We start from the raw sequence: 24711 nt of genomic DNA, 5'->3' as shown, positions 1-24711 counted from the left end.
AAGGAGAAGGGAAAAAGCCTCCGAAAAGCTTTTTTTTTTTTTTTTTTTTTGCCGCATCCTTCCTCTCTTTTGCACCTGATCCCACGTGCCCGGCAAAGGGGGCTGTGAAAAGCTGCAATTTAGCTGAAAAGTGCGTCAGTTTTGCAAAGAATTGCCCATCTCCTTAGCACGGCCGCTCCGATGAATTAACACGGGGTGTCCCACGCTGTTACAGGACGCGACGGTGCTCCGCTCGTGAGGGATGGAGGTGGGAAGGTCGCATTAACGACGAGAGCTCGGGGCACCTGCGAGGGTGGTCCCAGCTGCCCCTGGCAGTTGCCCTCCTCCGCGGGCAGGGCCGGGGCTGCCCCGCTCCCGCTGCGTTTCTCATATTTGGGTCGCGGGGCTCTCACACCCGCTCTGGTGCAGGGATGGAAGCGGTTTTGTCGAGCATTTCTTCCACTTTTTTTGTTCCACCTCAGCCGTGAGTATTTTTTCCGCTTTGGCTTTTGCTTGTTCGATGTTAAAATTTCCCGTGGAGTTGTGCCTGCTTTGGAAACGGCTTGGTGCTCCTCTTTCAGTGCAACCGCTTTAACCTTTAGCTGCCATCGTATCTCTACTTATTTCCCTTTGTGTTGTCTGTCACTGCTTTCGTGCTCGCCAGCTTTGCTTATTCTGATATTTCTTTTGTCGGAGTCCATAATTTTCTTTTTAGTGAACTTCTGTCCTTACTGATGCTTCTAGCTTTTCCAAGGATGCTCACGTTGGCGCCCAGCTGGGGCTGATGCAGTTTAAATCACGTCGTCTCTGAGCACTTTTATTTAATTGCGGTCTCGTCTTGCCTATTTTTGCCCTTGCCGGGGCCTCGGCTCTGTTCATGGGGAGACCGCTCAGAGAAACCTTTGGTTTTCAGTTTGCACGCGATGCCTTTCTTTGCCAATTTCTGCACAAAAGCAGTCCTTCTCGGGTTATTTTCGGCTTGGCCGTGCGCGCATTCGGCTTGCTCTTTGCAGCTGCAGTTTGGCATGCCCTCGTCACCCAGGCCGGGGAAGCTGCTGCAGATGCACTGCATCGGATTTGTTTATTTTCTCGTTTTTGCCATCTGGCGAACTTCTTCGTCGATGGCTTTGTGAGGGAACAGAGTGTCTGCGGGAACTGGGTCACGTCTCGAGCGCCGTCCAGCGAGGCCCTCACCTTCTTCAGTGATTCCCAGCCCATCCTTCGCGATGGCCCTTTCCGTTCCCTGACGTTGGGCTGGGGAATTAAAGCCGCCTGTCACACGGAGTGAGTTGCACTGACTGTGCTTTGGAGGAGGCTGCAGGACGGTGCCCCTTTCCCGCTGCCCCCGTTACAAGGTAGTTTGGCATCGCTGCTCGGAGGAGAAACAACTCCCTGGCGATGAGCTTTACCTCTCGAGCGAGAGATGAAGCATTTCTTGTCTCTCAAGCTTGAATATCAGCCCATTTTCTTGCCCAGAATTGCAGACTCAAAGCTTACGTGATGCTCGAAATGCCGTTCTTGATCACAATGATCAATTTTGAGGTTGCTACTGCAATACTGCATCTTATTCTGCCCTGTAGTAATAGCAGCAAAGAGCTTTCCGGGCCTTAACTGCATGGGATATGCCTCTGCACTGCCAGAGCCGTAATCAGCTTGGAAAGGGAAAAAGCAGAGCTAATGAGTAGATGAAAACAAACTTCTATCAGGGACAAGACACGTGAATGAGGCAGTGGCTTTGGGGTGTAGTTTCCTCCCGGAAAAAGATATCCAAGCTATTAATGGACCGTGTGGATGCATGATGAGCGCTTCTGCAGGATAAGGCAACGACGAGGTCCGAGCATGCTTTGCCCGAGCCCTTCCCCAAGGACCCTTCAGCGAAGCCTGGCGCCGCAGACGTAGCGCTGCTCTTTCAGGCAGGTTTTCACATGCGCCCGTAAACCTCCTGCACGGTCGCGGGAGGGAGGGAGAGGAAAACGCGGTGTTGATTAAGCTGCTTGACTCCCACTGGGAAAACAAGCCGATATCCCAGTGAGGGACCCCTTAAACCCAGGGCTCTGTGCAGTCTGTGCCACGTGTCTCCAAATTTTCACACGCCCTAAAACTGCAGCCGCTCCGTGCAGCCGAGCTGTCAGGGTGCACGTCCACACAGCAGTTCTTCCGTCTGCCCTCCTTGCCAGCACCCGGAAAGGAGGAAGCTAATTTCCCGGCTATTACGGCCCATTATTTCCTCCCCGTTTCCCCAGGCAGTTAATGAAGTCTGAGGTCTTTCCGAGCGAATTCACACGAAAGCAGCTCTCCCTCCTCTTCCTGCTGCGTGCTCCAGCCTGTGTTTAATGCCGCCTTTGCGGAGACGACAGGTATCACAGAGCCCGTTAGCTCCTGGGGGCTCTCCGAGACGTTTCCCAAAGTGCTGCCTTCCCGGGTCGCTCCCTGCGGATTGCGGTGCCGGCGTACGGAGGAGGACAGGCTGCTGCTGGCTGTTGAAGCCCCGGTGGATGCATTTGCAGAGAGACGTGGAGGAAGGGCTGGGGATTTAGAGTCTGCGTTGAACAGGCAGAGAAAATAGACATCAGGAGACGAAAAATTAGAGATGGACAGGGCAAAACCAGCTTTCTGGGGCCTGGAAAATCCCTGGAATAGTGGGGTTTTTTGCTTTTTTTGCTTTTTTAATGCATCTTTGTTCCAGGGCTGACTTCATGTCAATGCAACAATGTTTGGAAAAGCTGCTAATCCAGACTTAAATCTTGGCTTTTTTTTATTTTGTTTTTTATTTCTGTGCAATGCAGCGCAGAGATCAGGACTCCCATCTCGAGTAGCAGCAGCCCAGTATCCATAGCCGGGGAGAGGCCGAGGTTTGGGCACAGGCTAGAGGAGTTACAGTTTGTAAATGTGCTTTCACGGCTGCTTAAGGAACTGCGAGGGCTTTAAGGGGTGGCTGAACTCTAGGGAAGACGTAGCTATAAATTAAAGAGACGTGGCGAGAATGCGGCCTCACTTTCTCATCCCAAAATATGCTGGCTAGGGCATTAGCCAGGCTGCCCAGTATTTGCCTTTTAAATGGAGGAAGGGAATGGATTCGGTGTCTGTTTAACGACCAGCTCAGGGCTGATGTTTACTGTAACAAATACACGTGGAGAGGTTTCTTGTTTCCTTATAGTAAGATCCACTCCACACACACTTTGCGGTTTCTTCCTGCAAACATTTGACGGTGCAAATTTCCTGGTAGCCAAGAAACCCCAACAACGCAGAGCCAAACATTCAGCAAGGGCAAACTGAGATTTGGGAGCCCCGTCTCTGCCAGAATAGCTAAACCCACCCATTTGGAGCCGTGGGATTTACACCCCTAGTCCAGGAGCTTGGAATTTCATCGTTAACAAAATGAGCAAAAGAAAGCAAGTTTTATTTATTTATTTTTGCACAACATTTTTCGGTGCTTCGTTTGCGTTTTGGAAATCCCCTGTCTTTTCACGGCCCTTCGTGTGACACCCTGCTTTATTCATCTAGCGCTTGCAGGACACGAGTTAAAATGGCAGCAGGCTCCCAGGACGTTCACGAAACAACCTAATGCAGAAGCCGTGTTTCTGTGTGCACAGATAAAGAAGGGATTAAACAAAAAAACCTCGCCTGCAGCTTGGTCTTTGTCTCTGGGAAGCCTGACCTGCCCCACCTGAGCAAACACGCGTGGGTTGGGCACCCAGCCCCGGCACCCCGGTAGCTGTCAGGATGAGCCCCTGATAAAATCAGCACGGAGAGGATGCCTCCAGGATGCTTTCTTCCTCCGGTGATTTCAGCAGCTCCTGCCTCTGGGCGCAGTAATAACGGGTGAATTCACAGATCACCCTTTTTTTCCATGAGAAATCACCTGTTTAAAAAACAGCAGCAGCGGCGGCGAGGGAAGAGATTGCGTTCGCACGAGCATCTCCCTTCTCGAAACGCGATGGGCGGGGGGGAACTGCTCGACAGGGTTTCTAACCATGGGCTCGCGCGTGAAAGGAGGTGGACGTATTTAAAACCTCCTCGCCAAGGCCAGGCAGCGAAACGCCGCTTCCTCGCTACGAATTCCCTGCGGCAGGGCGCTTGCTGCCGGGGACCCACGTTCCCGCGCCGCTCCGTAACGGTGCGCTAGCGCGCGGGCTGGCAGGGCTCCTACGCAGAAGGCTCTGGCAGGGCTGCTGTTACGAATAGGGCTAATAATACTTGCCTCCCTCCCAGGGGTGTCGTGGGGGTTAATTATTTAACATTTGCAAAGCACTTGCCGAGCCGGAGATGAAAGCGGAAAGTATTATTAAGAATAAACTGCATTTTATAGGAGGCCCGGTCAGAAAATTGCACTGCGAGTTGAAATATGGGGTTATGATGGCTTATCCCTGGCGGGGGATTTATCGCAAAGCGGGAAACGGGGGAAAAGGCAGGCGGTCAAAGAAACGAATGCCTGCGGCAGGCTGCCTCCCCGCCGCGGCCAGCGGGCCCCCGCGGGAAATATTCGGGGGGCGAAGTCCCCGTCGGGGCTGCACCGCGGCCCGGGCTGCCCACGGGGAGGGGGGGGGGAGGAGGGATCTGATGGAGCCGCAATCACTGCAATGCACTGACAGCAAACAGCTTTGGGGTAAAGGCTTGGAAAGAGATGGTTAGCCGAATTTTTTTACTTTGTTCTTCAAGTCAGGGTGTCGCAGCGACACAGCAGAGGTTGGGGAAAAGGCACCGAATTCAAGCACCCGTTTTTTGGTTGGTTTTTTTTTTCCCCTGCCGGGGTTCGGGGGGCCGGAGGGAGGCTGGGAGCAGCGGCGGGGAGGAGGCAGGGCCGGCGGGGAGGAGCGCGGCGTACCTGGGCGCAGGTGCGGTGCCGCCGTCCAGCGCCCGGCAGGTAACGCGCCGGGGCCGGCGAGGGGCTTCGCGTGGGGAAAGGGCTGGGAAGGAGGGGGAAAAGCAGTGTCAAATCACCCCAAATGGTGCAAATCGCCCCCGCAGCCGGGAGGGGAAGGGAGCCCGCCTGCCTCCCCCAGGTGTCCCTGGCCCATGGGGTCCCCCGCGGCTGGCGCTTGAGCCCGATCCGTGGGGAGGGGGACGGGGCTGGGTGGGCGAGCCTGGACCCTTTTCCCTTCGGAAAGCAGCCAGCAGCCGGGGTGGGAGACGTGGGGCTGGCCGGCAGCGGGGGCTCTGCCCCGGCTCCCTCCTAAATGGCCCTGGGGCGTCCCAGGGACCCCCCCGGGGGGCAGCTTCATGCTGCCCCTGCCCAGCTTGGGATGCAGCCGGGGGGATGCAGGGGGAGGGATGCAGGGAGGGGGGACACGAGCCGGCAGCCTGGCAGCGAGCTGTCACTCGCCTCCGAGGAGGAAGTGGGAAAATAAATCCGATAAGCCGGGCCCGAGCGGAGGCGGGGGGTGGGGTGTTGGGATACAGGTCTGTGATTTTCTGTGATCCTCCCTGCTTTGGGGCAAGCGGTGGGCGCACGGGGTGATTTGCGGTCCGACGCCCGTGCTGGCGAGGGGTGAGGCAGCGCCGGGGCGAGACGGAGGTCTCACCATCGCTCCACCCAAAACGACACCTGGGGCGAGGCGGGAGTCTCGCAGCAGCCGGGTGCTGTCGGTAGGGGCAAAAGGAAAAAAAAAAAAAGGGGCAGCAGCCACTGACACCCTCTGCCGCGCTCGGCAAGGACCAGACATGCCACGGTGTTTGACTCGGCCCCACCTCGCCCAGAGTATAAATTCAGCGCGTAAACGATCCTCCCTTTGGAGGACGAGAACACCAACCTACGGACGGGTCGACGGGCCTGGACCTCTCTCTCCTCCCCAAAACAGCGACGCCTTTTCGGTAAGGTTTGCGCCTCCAGCAATGTCGGACGTTACCCCGGGGAAAACACCATTGGTGAAAGCGCTTAATTATCAGTCTGAGCTCAGAAAAAGTAGAATTTGTTACAGTAAGTGCATTTATCACCGGCAAACCTGAACCTGTTGATCTGTTGCTTTAATAAATTGCTTATTTTGATCAACTTTGCGAACCTGACTCAGTGAAAGTCCTTCTGAGGAGGGCTCTGGTGGGCAAAGGTTGATTACCCCTTTCCCTCCTTTCACGTGACAGTAACAGGGGGTCCCGACTGGGGACAAGCAGGCCGGGGAGCTGCCGCAAGCCCTTCCTGCGCCCTGCTCTGCTTCCAACCGGATCAAACGCCAGGGAGCTGTCGCAGCTGGGCCGAAATCCCGGCTGCGTGCGCCGGAGCAGAAACTCTCCCCTTCCCGCGGAATTGCCCTTCCCGCAGGAATTGCTCATCTGCAGCCTGAAAATATGCCTGTTGGGGGCAGGTCTATAGCAGCAAAGTCAGTCCAGAGCCTTATCAAAAAGAGCGGAAAGGCTCCTTCCTTCTGCCTATCTGCCTGTCCTTAAAGGCTAACGACGTGAGTTTTCCAGCACGAGGTGCAACCACAGGTACACAGAGCGCTTCCAAAAGTTTCTATACGAGAGCCACAGCTACCTAATAAACCTAGGCACCCCTCGTGCTTAGGAGTGTCTATTTAAGGTGAATAGTTGGCTATACCTTCAGCATATTGAAATCAAAGTGGCTTCTTTAATAGCTGTATCACATTTGTCTTGGAAAGTTTTCTCTGAATGATGCCAAAGGCAGCTGAAGGAAGCATTTAATCAGTATCGTATTATGGATCTGTCTTAAAACAGCTCCTGGGGACTGCAGGCAGGAGCAGGGGTCTCCTTTCACTAGGCAAATAATGCCCGTTCTGGGCAGACCTGCGTCTGCCGAGTCCCATGGCAACCACCCCCTTGGCAAAGCACTTCAATCTTGTAGCAGCGATGCAGAGAAGAGGGGAAAGAACAGGTTTTTAAGATGGTAACGCACATTTTCTAAGGCAGGTCGTTATCAAAGTCTGCTCTGGTTTCCTTAAAAATGCAAATAAACACATGCACATAATAAAGTGAAGAAAAAGCAGCGCTTTGTTTTAGGATTAGTTTGGTCTAGCTTTGGTGCCTCTCAGTGGTCTCTGTACAAGCTCCTGCAATACCTGGCGGTTCTTCAGCTCTTCTCCCGCAATCAAGCCCGGCAGGCTCCGATCATTATGGCATTTTTTTAACCTAAAGGCTAAAACCCCAAAGTATCCTTTAAAGGCGGAGAAGTTGCTTTCCTGGTTTTGCAGGCGGAGCCAGGCTAGTCGGTATTAGTAGCAAATAACATGATTGTTCGATGCTGCCATTATACTTGTTGGTGCAGATGGAGACAGAGATATAACGATGATAATGGGATAAAATCATTTGGAGAGGGGTGTTAGACTGACATTAATGCATTAGGGAACCAGCTCCTAGGGGAACTAATGGACGTGCTCCTATGATTACGAGCACTCCCCAGCCCTTGCAGACGAGTAAGACGGCGCTGGTAATGGATGCTCACTGCTGCGGAGCGGGGAAGTGCAGACGGACAGACTGCGAACAGGGCCGGGGAAGGATGGGAATGAGATAGGAGAACTTCTATTTGCACAAGTTGCTTTTTCTCTTGACATCTCTTGGACGTCTCCTTTGTAATCTTTCCGTCTGGGGAGGTATAATTAGTCTCATGTCCATGTCTTCCTCTCCAGGAAATATTGCCCATATTGGCCTGGTTTTTCCTGCAGAGTATCTGGGCCAGGGGGATGTGTTGTGTTCAAACACAGGGAGATGCGATGCAAGTGGAGAACACGCGGGGTAGGAAATGGGCTGAGGAGGAGGATTTGGGGGCTGAAGCACCTCAGCTCTTTCTGAGACCTGGCCTCAGCGCTCTCCTGCACTGCCGGATGCAGCAGGCGGAGGCCAAAAACAGCTCAAGAGGGCTGGAAAGAGCTGCGCTGCTTCCAGATGTGCCTGTGTGCTGTGCCCGTGTGCCATGCCCAACGTTAGACCCAGGCTTGGCGCAGACGTCACTACACCCGGAGACGTCTCCCTTCCTTGCCAAGTCAGCGTTTCCCCTGGGACGGACGCTGCCACAGCCCTGCAGCAGGTCCAGATATCTCAGATTCGCCTTCACCATCTGATTTGTGCAGGTCGAAGGGCAAAGCGAATTGCACAGGTGATGGCTGTGAGCTGTTCCTGATAGGGGACTTTAGACTTTAATTTCCAAATGGGAACAGTGCCCTGACTGAATCATTATCAGTGATCCAAAAAAACCTTTACAGAGGACCTGGTGAAGCAAAGGAGGCCTTTGGAAAACATTGAGAGCCCAGGATGTGGCCACCAAGAGGTCATCTGTGGCCACCACAGTAAAGCGACAGGAGTAGAAGAGCACGAGGGGAGCTGAATCTGGTGTAGACGGAGAGCAGCCCTCCAGTTTTGGACCTTGTTGCCACATCTGCCCTTGGGGTCATCTTTTTTTAGGTTAAATGCGCCCGGTTCTTCCAATTGTCTGGTTCCTCACCATCCTCGCTTTGGCTCTGGAGCCCTCGCTGGGCAGTTTGGCAAATTAGCTTTAAAACAAGGAGAAATGGACTCCTTTGCGAGGCGATAAGAGCAGATGAAACAGTAAATCATTAAGCCAGTGTAGTGCATGGTATCGTAATAAACACACCGGGGGGCAAAGTGCATTAATTAAAAGCAAGTGGGAACTCAGGCACGTTATCGGCCACCCAAATTAGATGACGGAGAAACAGCACGTTAAGAAACTGGGCAAAGTCGCACTTTCTGGTGATGCCCTATAATTTTAGTTGGTGGCAGAGCGCTCTGTGGCTACGAACGCCAGCATCAACTGGATCTTGAGCTTATTTTTTTTCCCAAATGTGGTAGATCGCAAGTAAAGTCAGAGCCACCTGGATAAACGCGAGCCGCTCGTTCTGCAGGAGCTCACGGTTGAAAACGCTGTTTTTCCAGCGTTCACCTTTTGCTTGTTTTCTGAGCAGGAAGGGAGGCCGAAGAAATCGTTTTCCTCGTCACGCATTCCAGATAAGCGGCTGCACGTCCTGCTTCCTGCTAGCGAGAAACCACCCCGGCGCGGGCGGCAGAAACCCGGCGCTCGGCGGGGCTCTCGAGGGCAGCCGCCTGCCGCAGACGTGCTCCCCGGTGCCCGGCCACCCGGGCAGGGTAAGGCGGCCGGGGCTGCGCGGGCAGTTGGGAGGTTATTTAGCGGCCGAGGTGCGGGCTGGACCGGGGCACAGTTCGTGCTCCTCTGAGCACATCGTGAGCTCGGAGCAGGTTGTATTTAGTTTAAGAGCCAATAGCGACCTGTATTTTACCACACTTCGATTAATCAGAGTATCTTTTAGGTAATAACATCTTGACCATGTCATGTGGAAAGCCATCAGTTCCTATTAAACACCTAGCTTTAAAACAGAACTGCTGGTGCCAGTTCATGGAAATATATATGTGACATATAATACTGTTGCCATGGCTTTATAACATTGGAATTATAGCATTAATGCAGTATGATGTTGCAACATTGCTCTCTTGCCATGGTATTCTGCTTTCTGTTTAATTAACCTATTATTATGTTACTATATATATGTGAAGTGGTTCGCTGTTTACCCAAAAAACAGATTTTCAGCCATCTCCTTGGCTCGGGCGTGTTGCTCCCTTTAGCACAAGGTAGACCTGGTCGTCTCCTCCAACGGCCTAACGAGACTATTGTATTCACCTATCGGACTGTGCTAGCATGGCTGGTAAACAGCGTCTTTGTTTGATCTTGTGTTCAATGGCCCAATGTGCCTATTGTCAATAAATCTCTCCCTTTAAGTTGTACAGCAAGGCAGAGCCTCGCAGTGCTGCTACCAGCCGGCTGCAAAGCTGCTGTCAAAGACAGGGGAAGAGAGTGGGTTTCTGCACAGCTAGTTCCACCCTAGTATTAAATTCCCTCCTAAATGCTGCCCCGGAATTTGCGTGACATTTTTCACGGTAGCTCTTTGGTGGTGGCTTGGCAGTGAAGGCAGGATCGTGGCGGCAAGGGCGCAAACCTGGTGTAAGGTGCAAGCCTGAAGGAAGTCAGCAGACCGTGTCCGCTGCTGCACGTAGCTGCACGCACCGGGGTGGTGTTTGTACAGGAAAGCAGTGTTTGCTTCCCTCGAGGTGCTGAACTAACTGGTTTATTTAAACCAGTTCGGACCAGGCAGGCTGGAGACGCTGCTTGGACAGGTCTGCTCCGATCCGCCCATTTACCTGCCCCTGGGATAGCGGAGTGCAGGAGACGACGTCTGCATAGGACCTCGCTCCGCGGCAATGAACTTAAGGGAGGCAAAGTGTCCCCAGAATGAACTGACCCGCAAGCAGGTTCAAATAAAGCAACTGCAACTGCTCTCCGCTCTCAAAGATTGGCAGCAACAAGCCATTTTCAGCCTTGATCCCCAACCATCCTCTATACGGAAGGCAGGAAACATCGGAAAAAGAGCACATTTTGGCTTGTATTGCTGTCGGGTGGGGTTTAGCACCACGCTACCCAGCCTCTTGCTATTCCGATGGACCAAATCCAAGTCACAAGAGCGGTGGTTTCTGCAAAGCACTAGCTGCACCGCAGTGCAGAGAGAAACGGTATTAATCCGAGGAGGAACTCGTGGGCACCTGCAGCACAGCCTCTGCTATCAATTAAAAAAGCCTAATTGACCAGCCCGACACAACGGACCTGTAACCGTGCCAAGGCGTGCCCCTGAACATATTGCTCGGGACCACATCAAAGAGCTAATCGTTTCTCCACCTAATTAAGCAAACCAGCAAACGGCAAACAGGAGCCGGCTGGGTTTTAATCGTTCTAATTCTCCTTGGAAACCGGTCCCCTGGCACAGCTGCATAACTATACATGCATGCGCGCCAGGACGAAGGGGCACAGAGGCGCGTGGGCTGCCGGGGAGGAGATCGCCCTGCAGCCCTACGGCTTTGGGGCAGCTCCTGGTAGCTCTGAGCAACTCGGCGTGAGCCCTGGGCTCCGCGCCGTGCAAACCCTGCGTTAGGTGATGGAGAAAGCAGAAGGGCTGGGAGGAAGAGGTGACTCAGGGAGCAAGCTGTTGTTTTCAGGGCGTTTGGCTGGGGAGCCTTTTTTAAAGCAAGGTGTAGGTATGTTTTAAACAAAATGCTTCAGCTCCCCCCTAGGAGCTGAAAACATTCCAGGAATTTAGAAGTTTTCCAGACATAGCAATCCACTCCTGTGGCCGCTCAGTTCCTTCTGCAGGAGCTGAACAAAGCTCTCCTATTTTTTTCTAACCCCTAAACCTTGTTTTTCTTGTATATTATCTTCCCTCCCTGATCGTACCAAGCCTGCCCTTCCTCTGCGCTGATGCTGCTCATACTTGCTGAAGGGCAGGAAAAGCGCAATCCCATTCCTGGGAGGGATCAAACCCACCTTCAGGCTTTTGCAGTGTTATGTCAAACACCAGCATAGGCTATTTATTGACATTGTTTTTCTTTGCCTTTTAGATCCAAGAAGTTATCGGGGATGGCAAACTTCAAGGGTCACGCGCTCCCGGGCAGTTTCTTCCTCCTCTTTGGGCTCTGGTGGTCGGTGAAATACCCACTGAGACATCTCAGCCAGAAAGCAAATAAGAAGTCCCGCAGAAATGATTGTTTCCAGTGTGCAGATGCCATTGAAGGGGGAGTCAAAATCACCTTTGCTCTAATAGGTAAGGATTATATCAGCCTATTTTAGTAGATGTGCTGGTATCTTCCCATCCTGTAGTGATGACTGCAATATAGTCGTTGTGTCCGTACTCCAGAGAGAATGGTCCAGACGTGGAAGGAGGTGTCCCTGATACTTGTTTTGTCTTGATCTGTAGTAGACATTGATGTGAGAAGACCAAGCCTCATGACCTTTCCCAAAGCTGAGCTACCATTAATACAGGCAGTCCTTTCTCCCTAACCCCAAACCATTAGCTCTTGGCTTCAGAAACTCCCTGCAGCAATGAGTAGCAGCACCCATCCTTGTGTGTAAACCAGTCCATCAGGAGGAAAATGCCGTGATCTCGTGTGTCTGTGCAGGGATGCTGGCAGAGCAGTTCGTCCCCGACGGCCCACACCTGTATCTCTACAGCGGGGAGAATCACGAATGGGTGAAGCTGATGAACTGGCAGCACACCACCATGTACCTCTTCTACGGCCTCTCGGGGATGGTGGACATCTTCACCTATTTCTCCCAGGTGGTGCCGCTGGGCCTGGATCGCCTCATGCTCTCTGTGGCTGTGTTTGTTGAAGGTTGGTAGAAGGCAACATGTTCATTCATCAGGGGAAGGATGTGTGATGGGGAGGCAGAGAGGGACCAAAATTTGCCAGGTTGAGATATCCTTCTGAATGTCCCTGAAGTTAGGGCACTTTTGGGTCTGAGACATTACTGAGGACTGTCTCTAGCACGATGGGAAGCGCAGGCATCAATAGGTCCTTCTGCCTGTCAGATCTCTTCTCTAGGGCCTGGCTGGAGATACAAGCCAGAGGGAAAAATTCAGGTGGTCCCCATACTCTGGATGGTTTCCTACACAGCAGTAGACGAGCAGCTGAGCACAGATGCAAGCTGGGGAAGGCAACTGAAGGCAGGACACATCTCCCCAATGCTTTCCCAAAAGTGACCCACAGACCATCGTTAGAGACGGGCACACCAGCGTGCTTGATGGCAAACGTGACGTTGAGGGGCTCTGGGCGGAAATGGCTACACTTTGCCTGGCGGTGGTAAAACCCAGATTCTGTCTTTGAAGAACAGCTGCCACCTAATTACTGCCATGTACGTGCCGTGGGTTTCTCAGGCGACAGGGTACCAAACGGCAGGCTGAGTTTCCTTGCTGTGATAAATGGCCGGTGGACGCTGCATTTGTCTTGCAGCCACAGAGCTGTCTGAGCGCCGTGTGTTTCCCCAGAGAGCCATCCATTGCACCGCAGGCAGCGCCATCCTCATCTGCTTGCCTTGCACGTGGCAAACTCAAGTGACTTTATTCACTGGCTTGAGCGCATCGTGAATATCATTTTCTCTTCAGACTACCTTGCAAGTTGAGAGCCACAATTTCAGACCTCTCTCAGATCAAACAGGGCAAGGAAAGGACACTAGGAAATGAAGTTCTTGCTTATATAGGAAAACTCTTTATCAAGGAGTGTCTTGTGTTATTTGCCTTTCCCTAACCCCAGTTGCTTTGAAGAAGCAACACAGACAATTCAAAAGGTAATGTTTGGTATGTAAGAGAAGGAAATCCATGATTTCCAGCTGCCAAGAAATTGATGAAGGTGAAGTAATGGAAAAGCAGGACACAGCAGGAATCTGACTGAGAGGGAGGGTGATCTGAAGAGGTTGATGGCACTGACACAGGAAGAAAAATGCCGTTCTTCTGTCCTTTGCCTCTGCCTTTTGTGCCAGTATTGCCCAGATACTCCCCACCAAAGGCTGGGCCTCTCATCTTGCTGCACTGAGTTAGAGGCTGTGACTGGGAGAACTGGAGTGACAGGTGCCACGCTGAGTCTCCTTGCTCATGTGGAGACCCCTCTCCAGGCTGACCAGGCAGGTTTTCTTCCTGTCTTACCATACCATAAATTCCATCATGGAGAAAAAAGGCAATTTTGCTACATGCTTAGCAGTAATAAAAACGTGCAGCAGAAAACCGAGTGGTCTTGCAGTGTTGTGTGCTGTAAGCCCAGGACTCGGAAGGGAGCTGGGTGCTCTCTGTGGCCACTCATGCCCATGGGACCTTAAGGAATTCATTTCACTTCCCTGTCCTTTAGCTTGCTGATTTTATATACATGGGGCTCAAGTTTCTGCTCCAGTAAAGCATTCTGAGATGTAGGTGGAACCAATTTACTCTACAAGAGCGAAGTGGCTGTGGTTTTTTTATTGTTAATGCTCCTCTAAGTGTGGTACAAATTTTGACAGGTTTTCTCTTCTATTATCACGTCCTTCACCGCCCCATGCTGGATCAGCATATCCACTCCCTGCTGCTCATCGCCATATTTTCAGGGGCCTCCAGCATCCTGCTGGAAGTCTTTCTCCGTGATAACATTGTCCTGGAGCTGTTCAGAGCTGGCGTCACCATTGTCCAGGGAACGTGGTTTTGGCAGGTCAGTAAAACCTTCTTTCTCTTGTGGAGCAGACCGCTGAGGCAGGGGTGAAATGGAAAAGAGAAGCTGTGCATCACATATCAATCTGTTTTCTCTAAAGGATAATTTTGCAAGGCTCCCTTCGTAAATAGATCATAACCTAGCATGAAAATTTACTTATTGCAGGTCATCTCTGTTGACTGCTACTGATGAAATAGCTGTTTGTCTTGGCTTATAGCTTCTTGGGGGGCGGAGGGAGGGGAAAAGAGTACTCTCAGTGAGCAAGCAACATTTTACAGTATCTAACATCCAAGTACTAATTGCTTAATGTGTCTAATGCACTCCGCAGCACTCCCTCTGGTTTAGTGGAAAGATGTAACCCACACCACGCAGTGAAATGGCTGAGTAAAGATGTGGCCATGTGATTGCTTTGGCAATAGCTGGAGAAGCAATGAAATTAGTTAGATAACCGATTCCAAAACTAAGGCACCGAAAAGAAATTGTGAGCCTCCTCTTTTTCAGCTCCAGGTCTGCCACACTGGCCTTTATTTGGAGATTAAAACCTGGGCTGGCTGAGCTTGTAAACTAATAAATTCGGAGTTCTTAAAGGATGGGATGGTGTCTGCAATGCAGAAGGATAAACGTGTCCTGATATTGTACGGGAGAGACCTAAGGTGAAGGTTTGCTTGGTGTTGCCTCCTTTCTGAGATGACCATCGACAAAGCTCATTCACGAGGGTGTCAAGCCCAACGATTCATGCAAACCGAGGGCTCATTGCAAGGCCAGGCGTGCCAGGTTCAAGCACCCAGGCCATTCTCAGCACTTCCCCTCCCCAAGAAGAAACGCGCCTCATCATCCCCAGTTTGCCTCCAAAATATGCCTGTTGAGGTTGGAAAGCAGTAACCCCATGTGCGACTGGCTCAGGGTTGTGCATCAAACTCATTGCAAAGCTGATATTTGAATGTGGGTCTGTTGAGTCCAGCACTGTGTTGGCAAACCACGGGGCTCAAGCCCCTTGGTTACCGTGTGACTCATGGTAATAACAAAGGTGGAGCAGAGGGTGCCAGAGGGGCTCACTACACTCCCTTCTCCCCAAAATAACAAATGACTTCCATCCAGATCGGGGTCGTGCTGTTCCAGCCATGGGGAGGCCCTATGTGGGACGAGGAAGACCACAACAACGTCATGTTCCTCACCATGTGCTTCTTCTGGCACTGGGCAGCCGCTGTGTTCATCCTGACCATAAACTACACTCTCACTTACTGGTACGGCTGGGGCATGCATTTGGGCAGAAGCAGGGTGGGAAGACAGCTATGGGGATGTCTGGAGCGAATCCACAGTGCTAAATATCCGATCCTGGCGTACAAAGTCACAGCTGAATAAGCAACCTCCAATTGCAGCAAGTTTTAGAGCCTTGAGATGGGTATGTGTGTTTTATTTGTTGAGTGTACAGGATGCAAAACAGTGTCAGCAAGAGGCACGCGCATTAAACAGAGAAAAGTCAAATCACCAAGCCCCCGAAGCTGCTCTTGGAAGTCACACCGCTTTTATTTCCCTGCACTGGGTGAAAGTCAAACTTTAATTCAATAGAGAAATCAGAGCTCTACCAGGAATGCGTGACACCTGGCCTGCCTTTCTCCCCTCTCTTCCAAGGATTTCCAGGCAGTCGACAGTCACTAACGTATTGGAGGTGCAACATCACTCTGATTTATAAAGCATTGCCAGCCCCCGGCATGGTTTTTCCAAGGGGTTGGGAAGGGGACGGGGGTGTTATGCCATCTCAGTGCTGCTCCTACAGCCTGAAAGCCTCCAAGGGACGCTGCGTTGCCTGCTGAGGCATGAGAGCAGGCTGTGCAGGCAAAGGGCTTTATACAGAGTCAAAAGAAAAGGAAAAAAACCAAGCATTTTAGAGCCTCTGTAAGAGTTTCTCTCCCTCTGTGCATTCCTGCTGCTTCAGAACCAGTGCATTTGCCTTCCTGAGCAACCTGGTGGCGGGCACTAGGTTCGGGGCTTGGTTAACTGCGATTTATCTTTCTTCTGTTGCAGCTGCATTCAGAGGTGCAGGAGAATCGGTGGAGAACTATACATTGGCCTGGGAGTCCGGAAGCAAAAGTGCGACTCGAGTTCCCACGCTGCTTTCTTAAACGGATCTGATGAAGAGTGAAGAGGGTGCAGCCTCCTTTTCCAAATAGTTAAAGAATCAGCTTTCTAAAAGAAAAATTGAATTAAATATTTATATTTTAGAACAACCAAGAAAGGTGCCACCGTTGAGGTGCGTGGATGGTAGCTGCCCTCTGCTTGTGCCAGCACACGTCTGCAACAAGCACCGTTTGCAATGATTTTTAGCAACAAAATTCAGTGCAGAAATTCAGCATTGCAAGATGACTTTGCTTTGCGGGTTCCCACGTGTGTTTCCATAGTGACAGACGGCACCCTTGGGCCAGCCGAATTTCCGAAGCACCCCTGGTTTGACCTGCAGTGATTGAAGTCAGAGCAGCCTCCAGGCTGTGGTCGGGTACTCTGACACCTCAGCACCAAGGGAGCCTCCCGAGGAGGAGGAGCGAAAGCACACTCAATGCTAGGTTACATCAAATTTGCAATGTCCAAGTCTGATCCTGCACAACATAAATTTGATACCAAAGCTTGGAACTAAAGGGCTTTTTTGTAATTTATGTTAACTTAAGGCTAAAAGAGACAAGAAATGTGAAATAAAAATCCTCATTGAGTTGATATCCTTAAGTTTAAGCATGATAAATTATGTGGTGTGTAATGATAGCTTGGACAAAGCCAGTCCTCAGACCTGGAGAGCCTAAAGGTCTGTAAGATGTGTGACTAAGCAGCAGGAATTCATAAAGCGTCGCAGTCTGCTATTGAAAATAAACCCCAAGCTGGGGAAGTTAAATGCAATAGGCAGTTTCCTTCTTTTTATGAGCCGAAGCAGAATCACTCGACTTAGTACAGCCAGCATCATTCCTGTGGCCTCTTACAAGAAAAGCTGCAAAGAAAAGTTAATGCTGCCCAGGGCACTAGAAAAATGTGCTGACCACATTATGTTTGTTCTTAGCCTGCCCTTACCAGACAAATAGTTGCAAAGAGAGACTGGACACATCACTTCCCAGATAGGAGGAAAATGTTCCAGTAGTGACTATAGGAATGAAAGAAAAATATATAAAAAATCCCAGCACAAACCGAACTGCAGCTGTTCCGATCTCAAATCCTTGGGCGGAAAGGATGTTTGGCAGCTATTAATCTTCTTGCTAGCTGTGCCGTGGGGAGGATGAAGCAGATTTTGTGCTTATGTTCATGACTTGACAGTAAAGCAGCAGTTTGCCGGCAGGGCCAAGTATTTGTGACTGTATGCTCGCACACCGGGAAGGCAAAGCTGGTATTTTAACACCCTTTCTACTTGTGCAAAGAGCCTGGTGAAGGCTGAGGGGCCTACAGTCTGAACATTATTGCTGATTAACAGTGCTATAAAGACTAACTAGCTTTCCTCGAGTGCCAGCTTTCCTGTATTTCTATTTCCTCTTTCCACCACTGAGCAGATTTATTTTGTGGTGCTGCATATCAGGAGGTGCAAACAGGCTTGGTGCAAAGAGAATTAAAAAGCAGAGCGATACATCTCTGTAAATCCATCTCATAAATGCCATGCAATTAAGTCTCATGAATTGTGACTGAGGAATACAACAGGAATTTTGCAGATCCTTGCTCTGCCAAGAGTGCAATTGGATTTTTTCTAAACCGCATGAATTCTTCTTGCTGTTACGCTAACACAGCAGCTGGGGTGAGCATTTTGCAGACTGTTGCCTCTTGATGCACAAAGAAAACCTTATTTGAAGGTGACAAACTGAGTTACCTCAGTTCCTCCAGGACGAGAAACAGGCTTAATTGAACAGCAGAAAGGCCTTGCATGGTGCTATGAATTATTTCTGGTCATTTGTAGAACAAACATCACCATTCCCAGGAAACAGCCACATGAGGGCAGCACCCGGTGAGAAAGCTGGTGCTGAACACGCAGGAATGTGCTCAAGGCTGGCAAAGGTTGCAATCACCTTGCAAACACCCTCCTCCTTTTTGTCCAAGAGAGTCAAAAGCTGTTTCCATCTGAGGGGATACAGATTAAGGCTGACCTTGTTTTTTTTAAAAACACACGTTGCAGTTGAGTGTGAAGGTGAGAAGGGGCTTGTTTAATTCTTCAAGGTTAGGTTGACTGCTGTTAATCGAACGGCAGTCTCCTTTCACTCCAAGATCTCCTCCAGCGTTTTCTTTATCCCTTGTCACCGTGTGGCCACAAAATACTTTTCCCCTCTGCAGCACCTACAGCTTGGAATAGCTTCCTGTCTGCCTCATTAACTCCCTTGTCCTGCAAACATCTTAGGACTGTCAGTATAATGCTTGCTAATTTGCTTTCCTCCTTTGGAGCACATTTCTTTCCCCAGGTATGAAGGTCAGCAAAGCAGAGATACAGCCTACGACTAAGTGAAAAGAAAATATGGGTGAGGGTCACTTTTTGAGGAACCAGGTTTGAGATGAAAATTTCCGTATTTTCATTTCAGCTAAAAGAAGTTTGTAAAACAGCTTAAGCACTAAAGCAAGGACGGGAAGGTTGCTAATTGCCGGAGCGTGGTAAGGGGTCCAGAGGCCGCCGATTAGAAAGTGAGTTACATCAACCAGGTGAAGCCACAAGACGTCCTCACATTCATTTCTTATGCCATAGACACACCAAGACAGTCCTAAAAAGAGTATTGTGTTTGGCACAACCTTAGAATCATCTGGTGGGCATGAACCAGGTTTCTCACAGTATAAATTAAATTATCAGCCAATATCTTGAAACTTCATGCTAAGCCTTCCAAGCACAGAACATACTACTGTACGTGCCCATGGCTTGCTTACAAGGTGAGCCAGCTTTGAAGGACCGTGGTGCATTGGGTGATGCCTTGGGGCCGGTGTGGTTTTGTCTCGTGCAACACCAGCCAGATGATTTTGGCCGGTGTCGCTCTAGCGTGGGGGCTGTTGACGCTCCTGGAACAAGTAACCTGCTCATCTAAGGCAGGAAGGAGACGGCGTTTGTCCTGAAGGTGATAACTAACCCCGGGGAGGCTGACTCACCTCTGTGGCCTTGCAGAAGAACCCAAACAAGAGCCCCAAAAGCAGCCAAATACCTTGGCACCCTCCTCTTCCTCCTGCTCAAAAGCCAAGCCCTTCATCAAAGGCTCTGGCACAGACCGTCCGTCAACCACTCGTTTCATGTTTTCGCCTAGCGATAGGATCTGCCACTGCCGTTGTTCACGGGCACATTTATGTAAGGCTGAAATGATAGTGTAGGAAGCAGAACAAGCCCTGCCTATGCTTATACCACCTGTTTCACCTCCTCTGTCGCCTGTTTGTGAAAGCCCATGTTAGTAATCGTCATAATAATACTTTGCACTTCCCTAACAACCATCCATCTGCAGAACTCAAGCTGCTGGCAAACCTTTAATTAGATTGAGCCTCCCACCACCCCCAGGAAGTAGGCAAACATTATCGCATTTTTTCATTAGCACCAAGGCTGCTGATGAACCTTCAGGGAGAGGATGTTGCAGTTACAGCAGAGAAAAAAAAAGAAGAAATCAGATGCGATTCGGCATTTAGCCGGAGAACATTAGAGCGGCTGGAGTGGGTCGGGCAACAGATCCCCCCCCGCCGGCTCTCCCAGGGACCAAGAGGAGAGCAGGCGTGTAATGATGTTATCCCATAATACTCTCCCACGCAGCAACAGTTTGCAGCTAAGGAACCGTAAGTGCCGTTCAATAGAGTGGCATTCATTCATGCCAGTGGTGGTTTTAGCACAGCGACGGTGTGATTGACCCACTCCGTGATTTTGGGGGTTTTGCCACCAGCCTTCCAGGTACGCGACTGTCAGGCCACTGTTCCCAAGCACTGGTCACAATTTCACCCCCATTTTTATTGTAGGAATAGTTTAAAAGAGTAGAACCCCCTCTTTCTCTCACCATTTCTTACATTTACAACTTTTCTCACTTTCTGTCTTGCAACAGACAGACGCATGCTTTAACGGCAGTCATCATTTCACAGAAACCTTTCTCTGCATGCTTTACTCATTGCCGGCCCTTTAACTCCGCAGAGAAAAGCACCTCCAGCCTGGGAGCAGATGCTTTTCAGCTGGTCCTCGTTTCCTCCCCTCTTCCTCCTCTTGCTGCTTCCCCAAAAGTCTCGACTTGTCCTGTTTGTGTAGTGGGTTTGTGTAAAGCTGTCTTTTGGGAAAATGGTTTTGTAGCATGGGGTGTTCATCAGCAGTGTGTATTTGTCCAGTGCTTGTAGAAGAGCAAATTGACCTGCAAAGGGGTTGCTGATGGTGCTGTTGCTCTTTTTCTGAAGGTGACGCTGGCTGGTGCTGCACAGTTCAGGTAGGCTTTATTTGCTGTATTGTTTTGGGGGCTTTCTGCAAGGAAGCGCTGCTCTGGGAGCTTAGGAAAACTGCTGTGTTTCTTTGTGCTTCAGTTTTGAGGCTGTTGTGCTGCTTGTGCTGGACAAGGTAGCTGCTCTGCAAATCCTGAGGTGTTAGTTTGGGTGATACTATGTGTGTCTGTGGAAGCCCCTATGCTTTCTTGCCCTATGGGCTCCCCTTAGGTTACAGGAGCTGCCTGCTTTGCTTTTGCAAGTGCTCAGCCCCATACGTGCTGGGGCCACAGCAGCAGCATGGTCCTCTGGCTTTTCTTCCCGCCTCCCACTGTTGCTTGCCACCAACCATGCAGAGATAACGCAAACCCATAATGCAGAGATAGTGCCAAATCATCTTCAAGGGAAAGGAGGCCATCCTCCTTCTCTTCCTCCTCCTGCTCTTGGCTGCCATGGGCTGGGAGATGGATATCACAAGGGCTCTGCTCTGGTTTGGGAACCCCCCAGCCCTGAAACTCCTGCATACAAGCACCTTTTACAAGACCAGGGCTCTGTAAAAGGGTCGTTGTATCAGTGATGGTTGGGATCAGAGACTTCAGCCCCTCCAACAGAGCCCATCCAGGCCAGAGGATGCTGTAGCCTTGTGTTTTCTTGGATCTTTTCCCAGTCATCCAAAAAATAACTTAATAACTGAATAGATGTGGTTACCATGGGAACGGGAATTGGTTGCTCTTCCTGATTTTGTGGCAAACACTGGGAGCCTTTTTTAATAGCAGACACGAGGTGCCCTGGTTGTGAAAGGCAGTTGACTCAGAGGGCTTTGAACTGGCCTGCAGGATGTTCGGCTCTAAACATCCTGTCTGAGAGACACCTCCCCGCACCGCTTCTCCCTTTATCTGCCACTTCTGAGTAATAACTGGTCCTTGCTGCTCACATCTGGAGTGGGACAAGTTGCAGGTAAATCCCTCTTCTGCCTTTCTTTCCCCATAGAGAGAAATACATTGGTGAGCATCTGCATGGGCCAGATGTGGCTTCCTGAGCATGGGCAGAGGCAGGGCTGAGGGGGAGAACTGACCTCTGAGAAACGGAGGTTTTCTTTAACGATGGCTTGCGATTACATGGATTGAAGCGGCCCTGCTGAAGACGGCCTCCTTGCAATCGCAGGCAGCATCTGGGTTTCTGTGGCTCTGTTTTTAACCCTCCTTTTGGGGGCTATCAGGTTTTGGAGCTTTGTGATGGCCAAGGGTTTCCTGGAGAACAGGGAGCAGGTGGGTTTGGTCCTCTGCTGTTGGGTGAGGACTGTGTGTGCAAGAGAGATTTGCCTGGTTAGCTACCCCATGAGGGCAGAGGAGGATCCAGGAAGAGATATTTGGGTGAAGACTCTCCAAAGTCTGCTGCCAGGTCCTGAACCTGCCTTGTGCATTCCGTCTGACCAGCTTTTTGGCAGGTGGACAGGAACAGCAGCTGGCTGTCCTGGACCCCTGCTGCCCTGTGGTGATGCCCAGCTGATCAGAGCACCCGTGGGTGTTCGTGGGAGATACCCATGTGTCTGTGAGCTCCCTTCTGCCCTGTGTCGGTGGGAACAAACCTTTGCGTGGGGGCATACCAAATCCTTCCCCCTGGCCAGGCAGAAGGGCTGTTCAGTTTGAACAGAAATCTGTGGTTGTGCGGTTCTGCTGGATGGGTGATGGAGCAGTGATGGCTCGGGAAAAGCAGGGGAGACACTGGAAATGAGGCAGAAACGTGTCCCTTCTCAGAAAGCTGGAGCTGAGCAGCTGGGAGCACGGCGTGGCTGTCACTAGTCAGTGCAACGGGCTGTAAGGGGAGAAGGCAGTTGCCTTATGACTATTAAGCAAAAGCATTGTAGCCTGGAAGCAGCAGAGAGAGAAGGGCAGCTCAGGTAATAACTTCTGACTGGGGCCATATTTCAAGTCCTCTGACAGACCAGCTAGCTCACAGTAAAAAATAAATAACCAAAGCGACTCTCCTCAACCGCAGTCTTTTCCAGGGCTGCAGCTCACTCGGAGCTTAATCAGCTTTTATGTGAGCATGTACTCAACCGCCGGAACTAGGAAAAGCCAGCGGGTGAGATGCATCAGGTTCAGCCTTGGAGGACTGGTTGAGGGGCCATGGGGACGTGCGGGGGTTTGTTTTGTTGTGCCTCCGATGTGAGGGCTGTGCAAGTGGACTGTTGCTTGGAAACATGTCTAGTTTCTCTGCAAAATGGTGGCTGTTTCTTAAAAGAAGCCATTTCTCAAGTGGGCTAGAGCAAAGCTTCTGCTTGACCAAAGGGCGAGTTCGGGGCATCTCTGTTGAATCCAAGATGCCCCAGAATATGCTCTAGGCATGAGCGCAGCAAAAAAAAAAAAAAAGGCCACAAAGAGCTAAATATACAGCTTATGGTTTTGTAATCGCTGTGTAAATCTCTTGGCTTCCATTGCTTACTTCCCCTTTGCTGCAGCAGAGAGCAGACCCTGAGGGAAGCTGAAGAGCCACAATCCTGGCAGTGGGAAGCAAGGGGGTTGTGTGAGAACTGTCTAAAGTCTTGCAGAATTGGGCTGCCAAAAGGTTATAAAGCCACAGGGTTCCCTACAGTGTAGAGTGAAGCGATTATACTGGGGGAAGAGATGGTCAGGATAAGAGATCCTAGGGACAGCTCTGAGATGGAGTGAGTGATTTGGGGGTTGCTGATAACCAAGACAAAGGCAGGACATGCGGTGAGCATAGGGGTGATGGATCCTTAGGTTAAAGGTGGCTGCTGGCGGTGTTCAGAGCAGCCTCTTGAGCTGCGAGTGGAACGTGCTGGTTCTCATTTCCAATGCTTGGGCCCTGGGAGGCCACTTCCTGCTCTCCTACTCCTCTTCTCCAATTAAGTGTGTAAAATAAACATTCCTGTTATGTATCTTGATCAGGTTAAACTCCTGACTCCAGCTTCAGGCTGTTGTCCTTGCGCTTAAGTCCCTGGAAGACAATGGTCAAATTTGGTTATATATCGCACAACTGTACAGTGTTAAATGTACTTCAGTAGTATTTATTTTTAGTTGCTTTAGCAGGTGGACATCTGAGGAATGGGGATGTTTGTCCTGGACAAGGCGTCCAGGTTGTAATCAGCAAAGACATGGGCTCTTCTGGGGCATGAGTCACCTCGTGCTAATGTAGACATCCAAAATACAGCAGAAAGCCATAACCGATTCCTGAACAAACCCCTGGGACAGGGCATTTCTCGTCCCCCTGAAAGGCTGTTGAATAGACTTCCCTCCTGAGAAGAATCATTTACTCAATGTAAATAGTCTTCAGTCTTGCCCAGATTACCTGCGTCCTGGAGAGGCAACGGATGACAACAGGCTCCAAATCCAGACGCTGCACTTCTTGTGCCAGCAGAGCTGAGCTGGGAAAGCCTGAGCCAAGTCAACCAGCTCCTGCGCTGCAGTCCAGCCCCGACCAGGGAAGTCTTGCAGAGCTCTCCCTTACCTGAGGCACTTGCCACACCGCATCCTACCCTAATTTTGCAGTGCTAATTACTTTCTAGTGTGGGAGGACTTGGAGAACGTGCTGGAGTTGTTCGTCCGGCCTCAGCAATTTCCTTTGGTATTTATAAACACAGTAAGGATGTGATTTGTGATGCAAGGGACTCCTGATGTAAGCTGGACTTGGTGTGGTAGCTTTTCCGGGGATGAGTAATGCTTTCTTCTCTGTAAATCAAAGTTGTGGAAAAGGAACAGAAGGGCTGCGCAGTAGGAGGAGGGTGAGCCCTTCTCTAGAGACAGAGGTATGCAAAGGGCAAGCAGAAAGGCCTTGCCAGAGGAAAGAAGACTATCCCAAGGTAACATCAAAAGCCCACCCTGCTAACTGCTCCGGTTGCTTGTTCGTTTCTGTGCTTGCTGCTCTTTCTTGAATTTTTTTCGACATCCTGAGTATGTGCTTAAATCCTTTGCAGGTTATAACTTTCCACGCAGCAGCAGTCACACTGCTGTACACCGCTCCTTCCTTTTCTATTACTTGCTGTCTAGTGGCATCGGTCTGACTTAGCACAAAAGCAATTTTTTTACCTCTAGGCTTTGAGCTCCTTGCGTCTGCAGATGAAATTTCTTTCCCTTGTGACAGATCACTGCTCGTGTGTGATGTGAAGGTCATATGGAATAAGCACAAAGCTAGTTATGGAAAGCTGCTATGCTCTCCTCCATGCGCATGCAGTGAATCTTGCACTCTTGCCCCCGGGGGCACTTCTGCCAAACAAGCTGCCTGGCTACCTTATTAATTCCTCTTGCTTGGCAGCCTGTAAGGCCTAGCAAGCCTTGGCTAGCTGGGGTTGCTGAGTGCTCTGGCTGGATTCACACCATGTTAATTATCTAGTTTGAAAGGACTTTGCTCTTTACTAGCAAC

General features: G+C 50.7%; 1 protein-coding gene across 1 annotated transcript; it reads left to right on the top strand.

Annotated features, from left to right (window-relative positions):
• The first annotated feature begins 11298 nt into the window (after nt 1-11298).
• On the top strand, nt 11299-16098 carry LOC106491005 (transmembrane protein 45B-like). Its single transcript, XM_013950530.2, has 5 exons — nt 11299-11546; nt 11902-12114; nt 13769-13953; nt 15052-15197; nt 15979-16098. The coding sequence occupies exons 1-5, from the start codon at nt 11363-11365 to the stop codon at nt 16094-16096; spliced, it is 846 nt and encodes a 281-aa protein (XP_013805984.1). The 5' UTR covers nt 11299-11362; the 3' UTR covers nt 16097-16098.
• Nucleotides 16099-24711: the final 8613 nt, after the last annotated feature.

Source organism: Apteryx mantelli, chromosome 23, assembly GCF_036417845.1.
Source record: "Apteryx mantelli isolate bAptMan1 chromosome 23, bAptMan1.hap1, whole genome shotgun sequence".
Classification (NCBI taxonomy): Eukaryota; Metazoa; Chordata; class Aves; order Apterygiformes; family Apterygidae; genus Apteryx; species Apteryx mantelli.
The sequence above is the reverse complement of the archived record's forward strand: the minus strand, read 5'-3'. Positions and strand labels throughout refer to the sequence as shown.